Source organism: Spea bombifrons, chromosome 2 (genome assembly GCF_027358695.1).
Source record: "Spea bombifrons isolate aSpeBom1 chromosome 2, aSpeBom1.2.pri, whole genome shotgun sequence".
NCBI classification, from domain to species: domain Eukaryota; kingdom Metazoa; phylum Chordata; class Amphibia; order Anura; family Pelobatidae; genus Spea; species Spea bombifrons.
In genome coordinates, this window is record NC_071088.1 from 62,329,702 (window position 1) to 62,343,853 (window position 14,152).

Consider the following 14,152-nt stretch of genomic DNA (forward strand, 5'->3'; position numbering starts at 1 on the left):
CCCGACATGCATGGGTTTGTCGGGTTGTTTGAGATTGAAAATGCCACATTTGGGAAGTGCGCTTTTTTTCTCCATTTTGGTCAGTCTGTACCTATGCCCTATCTTTGAGCTTGGCCACTCCAATTTACCCCATCAGCCATTTTTTTTATATATTAGACACCCCTTGGGTATTTGAAGTGCTTTTATTTTAACTCTTTGTTGAGATTTTTGAGAAATTTTAGCACTTGCTCAAAATAATAAACTTTATTTTTTTATTTTATTTTTTGAATACTTTTTTTATATTTTTTTTACACATTTTGCAATGTACTGGATGGTTCATCTAGTGACATCACTGCATAATTATTTTTAAATGTTAGCACATTTTTGAACTGAATGCCTCGACATCGTTTAAGCGAAGAAAGTGATCGTTGATCACTTTCTAAGCTTATTTAATTTTATGACGGTTCAGGACCGTCAAAGGTCATTTAACGACCTTCATGTCATGACGGTCCTGAACCGGCAAAGGTCGCGAAGGGGTTAAATATGAAAAATAGTTAACATATGAATTAATATTTGCTAATAACTTTGTATTAAAACCTAGTTTGAGACGCACTGTGTTTGGGTTCTTGTAGCTTTTATTATTATGTCAGTAAAATAAGAAGGTGAATAGAGAGAGGCCATTGCAATAAAGAGATGAAAGTGTAAATTGTATGTTTTTTATTGCAATTTTTCTTCAATTTAAAATAATGTATTTTTTTATCCGATTAATCGATTAATCGACAAAATAATCGGCCAACTAATCGATTATTAAAATAATCGTTAGTTGCAGCCCTAGTCAGCTGTTTTTTTGTCAGTTTAGGAGTTGATACGGTTTCCAGGTATTTTTTAATTTGCTCCAAATTAATAATATTATTCAAATTATATAAAGCAATATAATATCTATCGAAAGCCTGTCCAATCGTTTCTGGAAAGGTGCATATCTTATTATTTTCAATAATTTTATAAATACGGTTATTAGCCTGTTTTTTCTTAAGCCTATTGGTTAATGATTTATCTACTCTATTATTTTTAAAGTACCAAAGTTGTTTTAATTTCTCCAGGTTTTTACTAATTTTATCAAATTCCAGCTCTCTTATTCTTCCTTTTAGTTGCTGGATCCAGGGGCGTACCTAGAGTATTTGGCACCCGGGGCGGATCCTGTAAGTGGCACCCCCCCCCAAATGTAAAGACATCTACAAAATTATGTTGGCAAGAATATTTATTGCACCAATTTGTAAACTGTATGTCAACTGTAAACAACAAGAAATCTGAAAAAATAAATTAATAACTTATAAGTAAAATAAATATGTTTAAATAACATTTACTGAACATATAATAGTGCTTTCTTTAATAACCCCCCCAAAAAAACAACAAACACAACAAGTTTCTAAGAAGACCTAACAAATGAGTGACAAACATTACAAATTAAGTACTGGCTAAGCAGCTAAAGACACTATAAACTAAAAAAAATTCTGATATTATAATCAGGAGTCACCATAACATTGTTCTCTTTTTATTTAAGCATTTGCATATATAGTGGTGTTGCCATGTCGACTCATGATTATATATACCATATGAACCAGACACTGACTGTGGTATAGCATGACACCTATCACTATATACTGAGCCAGGCAGTGACGGTGGTACAGCATAATGCCTATCACTCTATACTGAGACAGACATTGACGGTGGTGCAGCTTAAGTAATTTCATTATATATTGAGGCAAACATTACAGTGAAACAGCATAACTCCTATCACTATACACTGAGCCAGATACTACAGTGGAACAGCATAACACCTATCACTATAACTGAGCCAGATATTGATGGTGGTACAGCATAACCGCTATCTTTATATACTGAGCTAGACACTTATAGTAGTACAACATAACTATCATTATACACTGAGGCAGACATTGACAGTTGTGCAGCACAACTGCTATCATTATATACTGAGACACGCGCTGACAGTAGTACAACATAACTGTTTCCATTATATACTGAGGCACGCGCTGATGGTGGTACAACATAACTGTTAATATATACTGAGGCCCACATTGCCGGTGATACAGGATAACACCTATCACTTTATAGTGAGCACACATTGACGGTGGGGCAGCGTAATCCATATCACTATACATTGAGCCTGACATTTACAATAATGCAGCATAACCCATATCACTATATACAAAGCCATTGATGTGGTGTAGGCCTACCACTTCAGTGTCTGGCTTAGTATATAGTGGTAGGGGTTATGCTGCATTATTGTAAATGTCTAGATCGATGTATAGTGATAGGGATTATGCTGTACTGCCCTCAACTGCAGATCAGGGGAAGACTGAGAGAGTCAGTACAGCCTTCCCTTCTTCTGACTGCACCGTGACATTGGGAGGTCCTCTCCCCGTAATCATCCCCAAAGTCCATTTGTCCCCTACGTCACTAAACCACAACTCTCTTTTAATTACTCCCTGTAGTTCAGGTATAGATCAAATAAACAACACATGGAAACAGCACGTGCAACTGAATAAGACATAAATATCCTGTATTTACAGGTATACATAAATAATGTATGGAAACATAGCATTGCAGGTATAGATCAACAGAACACACAAACCCAGCATTGCAGGTATAGATCAACTGGAAATCACTCAGCACTGAAGGTATAGATCAAATAAACAACACATGGAAACAGCACCCCAGGTATTGATCAACTGAATAAGACATACAAATCCTGTATTTGCTGGTAAACATAAATAATGTATAGAAACATAGCATAGCAGATATAGACCAACACATTAACACACAAACCCAGCTTTTCAGGTATTGATCAATTGGAATTCACATAAAAACTCAGCATTAAAGTTATAGATAAAACACCCTAAATTACAGGCATAGATCACAGATTGCACACCCCAAAGCCAGCGTCCACATTGCCCACATAGAACCTGACCAGCACAGTATAGAGTGATGGGAGTTATGATGTACTTTAGAGCATAATTATAATGAAAAAGACATTGGAAATGGTACAGCATAACACCCATCACTCTCACACATTTACCAATCAACACTTACCAATCCACAGATTCCACACATACCAATCCACAAATTCCACACATACCACACATACCAATCCACAGATTCCACACATACCAATCCACAGATTCCACACATACCACACATACCAATCCACAGATTCCACACATACCAATCCACACATATACCAATCCACAGATTCCACACATACCAATCCACTCTCACTGTCACTCAGTCTTAATGAATGATTTCCTACCTTCTTTTCTACTTTTTTTCTTCTTACAGCAGTCTTATCTTTTTACAGCAGTCTTCCTCTTCGCTCCTCTTCTTCTGTCTTCTTCCGGGTCAGAGGGCACTGTGGGCGCGGCTTCAGTGCCGCCGGGGTTTGTTGTCAGATCCCGGCGGCACTGAAGCCGCGCCCACAGTGCCCTCTGCACAGCAGCAGTTGCCGCGCGGATCGCAAGGGAGCAGAATCGGAGGTCTTTAACAGACCTCCGGCTCCCTTGAGTGATTTTAAGCCGCCCCCCCCGCCCCCGCTAGGTACGCTACTGGCTGGATCTTAACAGATCTAAAGTTAGTAGGAGAGAATTGATTCAATTTAATCAGATCGTAAAGATTAATGTATAGAGTAGGTAAATCAGGGCCCCTTTTTCTATTTTCTATTTTTGCAATTTTGATAAGGTGTCCTCGGATAACGCTTTTGAAAGCACACCATAAAGTAGAGCGGGATATTGATCTATCATCGTTCTCTAGAAAATAGAGTATAATTAATTTCTGCCAAGCTTGAATATGTTGTCGCTGATCCAAAATAAAGTTATTTAAACGCCAATCTCTAGGAACTTTCTTTGGGTAATTAGAGCTAGTCTCGCAAATAATCGCATTATGGTCTGACCAAATTATGTCCTTAATAAGAATTTTTTTTATATCATTAAATAGAGGGCAGTTTCCTATCAGCAAATCTATACGCGCATACGAGGCATGAGGTGCAGAAAAATGAGTGAATTATTTTTGAGTTGGGTTAAAGTTAGTCAAGCTTTTAGCCAATCTTTCTATTCTCTGATCGCACATCACTCCTCTTCTTAAGATCTTATCCATATTGATGTCTGGAATTGCGTTGAAGTCTCCTGCCATAATGAAGGTGCCCTTAATATATTTTTCTGCTTTATTAAATAAATCTTCTATAAATTTAATAGAGCCAATATTTGGTGTGTATAAGTTGATTAAAGTATGTAATTGATCCTCTATTTTACAAACAATGATTAGATATCTAGCTTCAGGGTCAGTATCTTGATACAAAATTTCAAATTTAATATTAGTAGAAACAATGATAGCAACACTTTTTTTTTGTGTTGTAAAGAGGAGACAAGCGATTTCTTTACTCTTAATGGGGATATCTCGAGAGTGAAGCCAGTGTGTTTTTTGTAAGAAACATAAATCAATTCTTTCTTTCTTTAATATTTTCAGTAATGAGGATCTTTTTTTGAGGGCTATTCAATCCTTGGGTATTTAAAGAAATAATGCGTACCATCTTTTTTTGTATTAAAAGCTTATACCCCCGTCTCAAAAAAAAAGAAAAAATATTAAGACAAACAAATTCAGACTGAAGAAAGAAGAAACATTAAAAGGAAAAAGGAGAGAATATATCCTATTTCCAGAGCCATCCAACTCCAAGGGTTGGAAGGCCTGATGTGGTCCTTCCCATCTACCTGGACCAAAAAACCTGTGCCTCATATTGTGAATTATCACTGTTATAAGGTATACATTCCATGGAGGCCCCTTTATGGAGTTCGGGGGTTATTTGTAAAGTTATAAATTGAAAATATGTACCTAAAAGAGAGAGAGAAAAAAAAAATAACCTAACATTATCACAATGTTCAGGAGTAGATATTAATTACTTCTCCTGTATGGGGTGATGTGACATTAAAATGTTACTCAATGGAGGAAAAGTTTTTTTTGGTTTTTTTTGGATTTTTAATCAGATTTCTCCTTGGATCAAGAAGTTCTAAAATATTAATGTTCATGCCTTTCTAAAAAATATTCAGACCCCGTTTTAAGGCATTTAGTGTATTTGATAACACCACCTCCCTTGGCAGTGAATTCCATACCTTTATTGTCCTCACTGTAAAGAATCCCTTCCTTTGTCGACTATAAACCTGCGCTCTTCCGGTCTCAGAGGGTGACCTCTTGTTCTTTGTAAATTTCTGTTAATGAACAGGACACTGAAGAGCTCGTTATATTGGCCCTGCATATATTTATATAATGTTATCATGTCCCCGTTTTTTAAGCGTATATAATTTTAACTTTTTTAGTCTCTCTTCATAACTAGTATCTCCAATCCCCTTATTAATTTTGCAGCCCGCCTTTGCACTTTTTCTAATTCCATAATGTCCTTTTTAAGGACTGGTGCCCAGAATTGTACTCCATATTCAATGACCTGTAAAGAGGCAAGACAATATCCTCCTCCCTTAAATCAATACCTCTTTTTATGCATGCCAAAACCTTAGCCCTCAAAGTTGCTGGCTGGCATTGCGCACTGTTGTCAAGTCTGTTGTCAACCGTTCTTCCTAAATCCTTCTCATTGGTAGTTTCCCCCAAGGATACTCCATTTAAAGAATAGGTTGCATTTTATTATTTTTACCATAATGCATAACTTTGCATTTCTCTATATTGAACCTCATCTGCCACTTGCATGTCCAGTCCCCAACTCTGTCTAATTAGTCCTGCAAAGAAGAAACATCAAGAGTAGTCTGAATTAGCCGGCCTAATTTTGTGTCATCAGCAAAAACTGTGACATGGCTCTCAATGCAGTTTGGGAGATTATTTATAAATAAATGAAAAGGAAGAGGACCGAGGACAGACCCCTGAGGCACTCCACTTAATATCTGCGTACAGGCTGAGAAACATCCATTCACAACAACACTCTGCATTCTATCTTTTAGGCAATTTCTGATCCACATACAGACATTTGCCCCTAAGCCAGGGGTGTCCAAGTTTTTTCTGCAGTGGGCCACTTCGTCAGAATTGTATACGTGCGAGGGCCGCACTCATTTTTCACTGAGAGAAAATATGGCCTTTAATAAAATATGCAGATAAAAATAAAGTAAATGACACAAAACCTTTACTTTTCCTCTCACTGATGTCTGGGCCTAGAAAGTTTTGTGACTACAAATTCAGGATTCTGGATAAGTAAAAAAAATAAAAAATAGGGATGCACTAAAATGAAAATTCTGGCCCAAACCGAAAATTCAGGGTTCACTTAGCCAAAACTGAAGGTGACCCCCCACACACACTTTTAATAAAAGTAATTTACACACCAAAATTGTACAAAAAAATTATAAGACGGCCTCTTCCCTTCCTGTGGTTTGGTATTGCATTGTCTGGGTTTGAATGTGACCTGTAGGGCAATCATATCCCGGGTGACAAGAAATGGTTGATACTCTCGCTTACAGTGGGCAGAGTTTTGAGCAATGGAGACCCCATGTCAGATGGACTTGTGGGCCCTTGGGTTGGACGAGTGACACGGTGGATTCATAACTTGGTATCCAGAGCCACATGGAGTGTGGAGGTTTTTGCGACCATTGTTGGGGGTTTGTCGTCCCTGATTTGCAGGGGGGAGACTGTCTCCGTCATTGGCTTCGGCTCGATTGTCAGGTCTTAGTTTTTTGTTTAAGTTGTCGAGTATAGGGCTATAAATAGAATTAATATTTAGAGCTTCTTGATCCTAGGAGAAATCAGATTGCCTTTTGGAGTCAAGAAGGAATTTTTTCCCCTGATGGCAGAATTTGAAGTAGCTAAATTTTTTGCCTTCTTTTGGATCAAGAGTAGGAAGGTTAGGTAGTAATGCTCAGTGCTTAGTTTTAAACTTGCCGCCCATGACGTCACTGAAGCATGTTTCCGCCGGCACTTTGTTCGGGAACAATAAAGTTACGTGAAAGGCGCGCGCCCTCTAGCTGCAGCCACGGAGGAGGAGAGGACCGGACGCAAAGCTGGATTCGGTACCCGCGAGAGTTGCTGAGGCAGGGTCTGTTCCACGGACCCTGACAGTTACCCCTCCCAACGAGAGGCCTCTGGCCTCTGAGGGCTTGGACGGTCCAGACAACGATGATGGAAGGATGATACAAGGTCTGGTGCATGAACCCTATGTTAAGGTTCCCAAGAGTCTTCAGTAGGATCATATCCTTTCAGGCGTATAAGATATTGAAGGCGATTACGATGGTAACGAGGGGTATTGCTGACGATCACCAGAGGATCTGGGTTCTGACCGGGGAATGGATTGGTGTTCCAGGGTTTAACCAGGGATACACGGAACACCGGATGAACGGACATAGAAGCTGGTAGTCGTAGTTTCATCGTGGGACAGGTCAATCTCAAATGCTTAGTGGAGAGCCAGACCTTGTCTCCGGGCTGATAAGTTGGAGTACTGCTCCGGTGGCAATCTGCGAACCTTTTGTAACGGAGCTGAGGATTGGTTAAGGTATTGTGTAGTAGTAGGAATGTCTTAGATAATTGGTTGATATGTTCCGTGACTGAAGGAACCACGCTGAGGATAGGTGCTACGGGCAGCATAGACAGATGGTACCCAAAAGTAGCAAAAAAGGGGGACATTTTGATGGAACGATGAAGGTGATTATTGTATCTGAATTCCGTGAGGGGTAAGTATTGACTCCAGTCGTCCTGTAAATACGTGGTGTAGCATCTAAGGTACTGTTTAAGGGTTTGATTTGTACGCTCCGTCTGACCAATGCTTTGAGGATGGTACGCAGAGGATAGAAAACGCTGCATATGGAGCTGCTCGCAGAAAGACCTCCAATAACGTGACGTAAACTGGGTTCCCCGGTCGGACACTATGGTCTATGGTAAGCCATGTAGACGGAATACCTCCTTAATAAACAGGGAGGCTGTTTCTGCAGCGGACGGAAGGTGGCTATAAGAGATAAAGTGTGCCATTTTGGTGAATCTATCCACGACTACCAGTAACGTGGTGAGATGATTGGACGGTGGAAGATCTGTAATGAAGTCCATGGATATGTCTATCCATGGTTTAGCGGGAGTAGGAAGAGGCTGCAACAAGCCTGACGGCTGCTGGGGAATCACTTTGGCCCGAGCGCATGTGGTACAAGAATATATGAATTTCTTTACATCTTCTTTCAAGGTTGACCACCAGAAGGATCGTTGAATCAAGTCTATAGTCTGATGGATACCTATATGACCAGCTACAGGTGAGTCATGGTGGGCCTGTAGGATCGAAAGTCGATCCTCCGTTGGGATGTATATACGATCATGGTGGTAGTAGAGCCCATGACGTTCCTGTAACCCAGAGGTCTCAGCAGCGGTGACTTGTTTTGAGTGGTTCTGTACAGTTTCCCAAAGGGGTTGAGTAAGTGCCATGAAGTGTGAAGGTGACAATACGGCGTTACAGTAGTCTCATCGAACATACGAAAGAGAGAATCCACTTTAATATTGTGAGAACCAGGAGGATAAGTAATGTGAAACTGGAACCGAGTGAAAAATAATGCCCATCTCGCCAAGCGGGGTTGAAGATGCTTCACCGACCTTACGTATTCCAGGTTTTTGCGGTAGGTGTACACAGTCACTGGATGTAATGCGGCTTCTAAAAGATGCCTCCACTCCTCCAGGGCTAGCTTAATAGCTAATAATTCCCACTCTCCTACACGGTAATTTCTCTCGGCAGAAGAGAGGGTACGCGAAAAGTAGGCTACCAGATGCAGTTGCTTGTCTATCTCTCGTGTCTTTGAGACAGAACTGCTCCCACTGCCTTATCAGAGGCGTCTACTTCGAGGGTATATGGAGATTGGGGGTCAGGAATCCAGAGTATAGGTGCAGAGGTGAACTTGTCCAGATGAATTTAATACGGTTGGAAGTTAGGGCGGTGATGGGTTGGACGTGTTTCGAGAAGTCTCTGATGAACTTCCTATAATAGTTAGCGAAGCCTATGAACCTCTGCACCCCTTTTCGATCTGTGGGAGGTGGCCAGTGAAGGATAGCGTCCACTTTTTTTGGGTCCATCTGGATGCTGGTAGGAGTTAGTATATATCCTAAAAACTCAATTCTTTGGCTCTCGAACACACACTTCTCTAATTTAGCATATAGTCCATTCGCCCGTAAACTGACGAGTATCTGACATACATGTTCACCGTGAAGTTCAGCCTCACCGGAATTGGTCATGGAGTGCTGCCTCATTCCAGGAAGAATCAAGAGCCAGACACCTGAATTCAGTAATGTACTCCTCCACCACCCATTTCCATTGTTTGAGGGATCTGAGAGTAGAGGTAGCAGAGGCAGTTCTGAAGGGATCATCATATAGTGTGTCAAATGTATGGTGGAAAGAGGCCCAAGAATCCAAGAGAGGGCTGTAGCTATGGATGAGATTGTGCGCCCAACTTTGAGGTTCCCTGAACAGAAGGGAGATAACAGTGTGGATCTTTACAAAATCAGTGGTATAAGTCCTTGGCTTGAGGTTAAACAGAATCTGGCAAGAAGTGATGAAAGAGCGGTACTTAGTACAGTCACCTGAAAATCTTTCTGGAAGGAGAACCGATGGCTCTGGAGCTGAGGCCCCCTCAGGAGCGGGTGCTGGAGGAGATGCGGCTACTTCAGAGGATGCACCTTGCTGCAGTTGAAGTAAATGCACCTGTTGCCTTAGGTGATTTTGACTGGTTTGCAGCTCTTGGTGCATAGCTACCATCTGCTGGGATAAGGCAGAGTCCGTAATCCCAGCGGGCTCCATGTAGGCTCAGTTATTATATCAGGTTAGTTGGGAGAAGTGGATAAACGGAGTCCAATATGCAGGAACAGGAGCTGGAGCGCAGTGTTTAGTAGACAAGACCAAATATCAGTGTCGTGGGGAGAGCCGAGGTTTGATACACAGGAGGGAGACGAAGTCCAAAAGCTAGCCGACGTCAGGTGCACAGAGAAGTTAGTCAGGATAAGCCAGGTCTGGTACACGGGAATCAAACAGGAGACACAATGAACGTAGATATAGAAGACACAATAACCGAGCACTGAGCAATGCTCAGTGCTTGGTTTTAAACTTGCCGCCCATGACGTCACTGAAGCGTGTTCCCGCCAGCACTTTGTTCGGGAACAATACATTTACGTGAAAGGTGCGCGCACGCGCCCTCTAGCTGCAGCCACAGAGGAGGAGAGGACCAGATGCAACGCTGGATTCGGTACCCGCGAGAAGCGGATATTCCGGTGAGTTGCTGCAGCGGGGGCTGTTCCGCGGACCCTGACAGACACCTGTATAAGTGTGGATGAGTGCTGTGTGCTTGGTGTATGCAAATTGACCTAAGTCAGTGCCACTTTTATGAGATGGACAGCAATCACTTACTCCTGTCCTCCCTCCTTTTGTTTGCAGGAGTATTGAGTTAACATTTTAGTTTTCTTTCCTTGTCACAGTAGGCGGCTGGTGTGTCCTTGCTGATAAAAAGAGTTGTTGTAAATTACTGTTATTGTGCTGTTGTGAAGGAAGGCAAGTTGGGCTCAATCCTCCCCTGACCTCTGGTATAGTCAACGAGCTTAAGATCGTCTGGTGGTCAGTATGATAGGGGGCAGCAGAGGGAGTTGTCAATGTTATTGCATGAGGGGGGGTGAGTTCCCTCTTCTTGTGTTGGTGGTAACCGGAATTAGAAGGGGCCGGCGAGTGTGATGCTAGTTGTACTGTGTTAGGCAAGTTGTTATTATATCTAAGAAAGTTTTTCTGTGTTTTATTGGTGGGTTTCTGGTTATGGGGGTAACAGGTAGATTATTTTGAGTTCAGCACGGTCCCCGCAACCTTCATACGTGAGTATTTGTTCTGCTGAAACCAAAACACTATAGTTCATCAAGTTACCCTTTATTTATACCCAGCAAGATTAATATGGAGCAGGAGAAGCTATATGAAACAGTGGTAGTCTGAAATGACAAGATAGATATTACATTTACAAATGGCTATTCTGTCTTTCCTTGTTCTGCGCAACTTATTTACAGAACAATCTTTTAACAAAATCCATGTCATGTGTAAGGTAAACCACTGAATATCAGTTTTACAGACCATTTCAGTGTGTTTGGAAATAAAAGCAGATGGGAAATCCAGTGAACCCAGGTAATGCAATACGAAGCGTTTATTCATATTTGATATCTAAGACTTTATAAGACTTTCTACCTGGTATGTAGGAAGATATCATAATACATACTGTGAAGAAAAAAATGGTTAGTAGTGAGTGCAACTAGAGGAAAATCCATTAGGACCCAAAACAATTGTTTCCTCTGTCGTTGTTATAGTGGTAGTGGTTAAAGCAGAAGTGAACTTGGAACAGGTATTTCCAGCATTTGATGATGTCTCTGTAATGGTCTTTGTTTGGGCTGGTTGGCTACAGTAGTCGTCTGGCTGTAAAGTCTCCAAGTTAGGAGTTGTAGTTTCAGTGTTCATCACCATGGTGTCTGGGCGGTCAGTAAAAGATTCAGGCTGCTCACCTCCAACAAGGATTTTGATAGATGTAGGGGAGACAGATCTTGTTTTTTTTATGTGGATTTTCGTGGAAGTAATTGTTTTAGTCTCAATAGTGACAACAGTGGTCTCGTTTATTTCAAGAGTCTTCACCTCTTTTGCATTTACAGTTTGGGTTAGCATTGTCATTGTGAGGGTACTTTGACTTTTGACGTGAGTTACAGTTATGTTCTCTAGGGGCTTTATTGTTGGTACGGGTATAGTGGAATGTGAAGTATTACTACATGTTGATACATTTGTTATTTTAGGAGTAGTAGGGGTGATGATAGGGGGTGTAGAGTTGGGAGAGGTAGTGCTGATAGTAGTGGGGGTGGTGATAGGGGGTGTAGAGGTGAGGGGTGTAGAGGTGGTAGAGGTAGTGCTGATACTAGTGGGGGTGGTGATAGGGGGTGTAGAGGTAGTACTGATAGTAGTGGGGGTGGTGATAGGGGGTGTAGAGGTGGTAGAACTAGTGCTGATAGTAGTGGGGGTGGTGATAGTAGTGGGGGTGGTGATAGGGGGTGTAGAGGTGGTAGATGTAGTGCTGATAGTAGTGGGGGTGGTGATAGTAGTGGGGGTGGTGATAGGGGGTGTAGAGGTGGTAGAGGTAGTGCTGATAGTAGTGGGGGTGGTGATAGGGGGTGTAGAGGTGATAGAGGTAGTGCTGATAGTAGTGGGGGTGGTGATAGGGGGTGTAGAGGTGGTAGAGGTAGTGCTGATAGTAGTGGGGGTGCTTATAGTAGTGGGGGTGGTGGTGGTAGTCCTGTTAAGAGGTGCTTCTGCAAAAAAAAATATATATATATAATTGAGGTGAAAATGTATTACAATCCATGCAGCACAAATTCTTCCTCATTTTAATGTTTTTTTTTTCTCTTGATTGTTTGTTCAAAAAAATTCTGTTATGTCTGTTTACCCACAAATGAAAGGCACGCTATTTAAAATAGCACATCTATTTTGTTTGTAGTTAATGGGAGAAAGGAAGGTAGTTTTGTTGCAGCTTTGGAAATGTCCATTAATGATATGGGCTTTTTTGGCAACCTTTGTTAGCTAAAATCGTTATAAATAACAGGTTTCACTTTTCTTTACAGTTAACGGGAAAGAGAGGTTATACAGTTTCATTGCAGCAATGACACCATTCATTACTTATAAGGCCTCAACATTTTTGGCCAACTTTTTGAAGCATACTTTAGCTAACTAAAGGTTTTTTTTATTAGAATTAGAATACTAGTTTGAGGGTTATTTAGTTTGGAAATGCATCAATTGGTTATATGTGTGTTGACAAGTCATATACTTTTTTTTATAGTATTAAGAGAATCCCAATTTGGCATACAGCACCCAAAAGAGTCTGGGAAGCCTGGCAGCTACTGATATAATTGAAAACAAAACAGTGATTTATCATTTAGAAAAGCATATAAGAACAATTCTAGTCTCCCCATTTTTACAGATGAAGAGACTAAGTCCTTGCTCTCATCTTTGATTGTGGATAGCTTTGTGCCAATCCCATGTATGTTTAAATAGAATCACTGGTTTAGCCTATGCCACTTCTGCTGTAATAGTGTACCACTTATCTACCACCCTCTCAGTAAAATAAACTCTTTTAGACTAATTTGGGAAACTTTGCTACATATCTCACAAAAAAGTGCTATAACGTTACTTACCTGTACAATAAACATCAGGTCTAGTCATTCCTGAAAACTTATAGACGTAGAACCCCCCGGGACAGGCTTTCACTGAGATGTTTGCGCCATTTATGCAGCCAGTTAATGAGTTGATTTTTAGAAGGACTTGCTTCACTCCATCTCCAACATCTGGATGGCTAGCACCAAGACTCAATGGCTCAAGCGATCCACATTTTAAAAAACCAACACACCCTTCTTTTATCTTATAATTGTTTTTGTAACGGAACCAGCCAACATTATATCGATCTGTAGCAAATCTCCCAGTGGAGTTGATGGTAAACAGCCTGTGAGCTCCATCAAGCTCTTCATAAAATTGGCAAGGGTCAGCACATTGTACACCAGCCGTTGTATTTATGCAGTCTGTGTCTTTGTCACATTGGCATTGAGGGCTGTAAGCACTTGAACACAGGTAGACACCATTTCTATTGATACAGTTGCTTTGAGGGGCACACTTATTCAATGTAGCGCTTTTGCACTCATCAATATCATTGCAGACATTTGTTGCACGGTTCCATAAATAACCTTGTGGGCAGCAGTTGGTACTGTCACAAAACACAATTCTTGTGCAGTTAAGGCCGTTTCCTATGAATCCAGCTTTACAGGTACAAATGACATAACCTGGTTTCTCCTCACAGTTGGCATTGGTCGAATTACAATCATTACAGGTTTTGGCAGCTGTAAAAATAACATTTGTTAGGTATTATCGTAACCAACTATAATAATACAACTAAACATAAAGCCACAATACAAATATGACCCGGGTAAGATGAAGCATAGAAAAATATATTATATATTAGGGATGTACTGTTTAAATTACAGACACTCTCTCTGTCACTCAACTTCTACAATTATAGGTTTAGCTATTAAAGATCCAAAAAGTGTGTGTGTGTGTGTTTGTTGTATGAGCAGAACAGTGCTGGACTGGCAAAACAAA

The 14,152-nt window shown here is 40.8% G+C and overlaps 1 protein-coding gene across 1 annotated transcript; it reads right to left on the reverse strand.

Moving 5' to 3' along the window:
- Window positions 1–11,263: 11,263 nt before the first annotated feature.
- Window positions 11,264–13,909, reverse strand: LOC128473685 (mucin-5AC-like; the record flags this gene model as incomplete). The annotated part of the gene is made up of 2 exons (XM_053455936.1): window positions 11,264–12,318; window positions 13,198–13,909. Coding segments are annotated over 2 exons (1,767 nt in total), but the record flags the coding sequence as incomplete, so codon positions are not given.
- Between the last annotated feature and the right edge of the window lie 243 nt (window positions 13,910–14,152).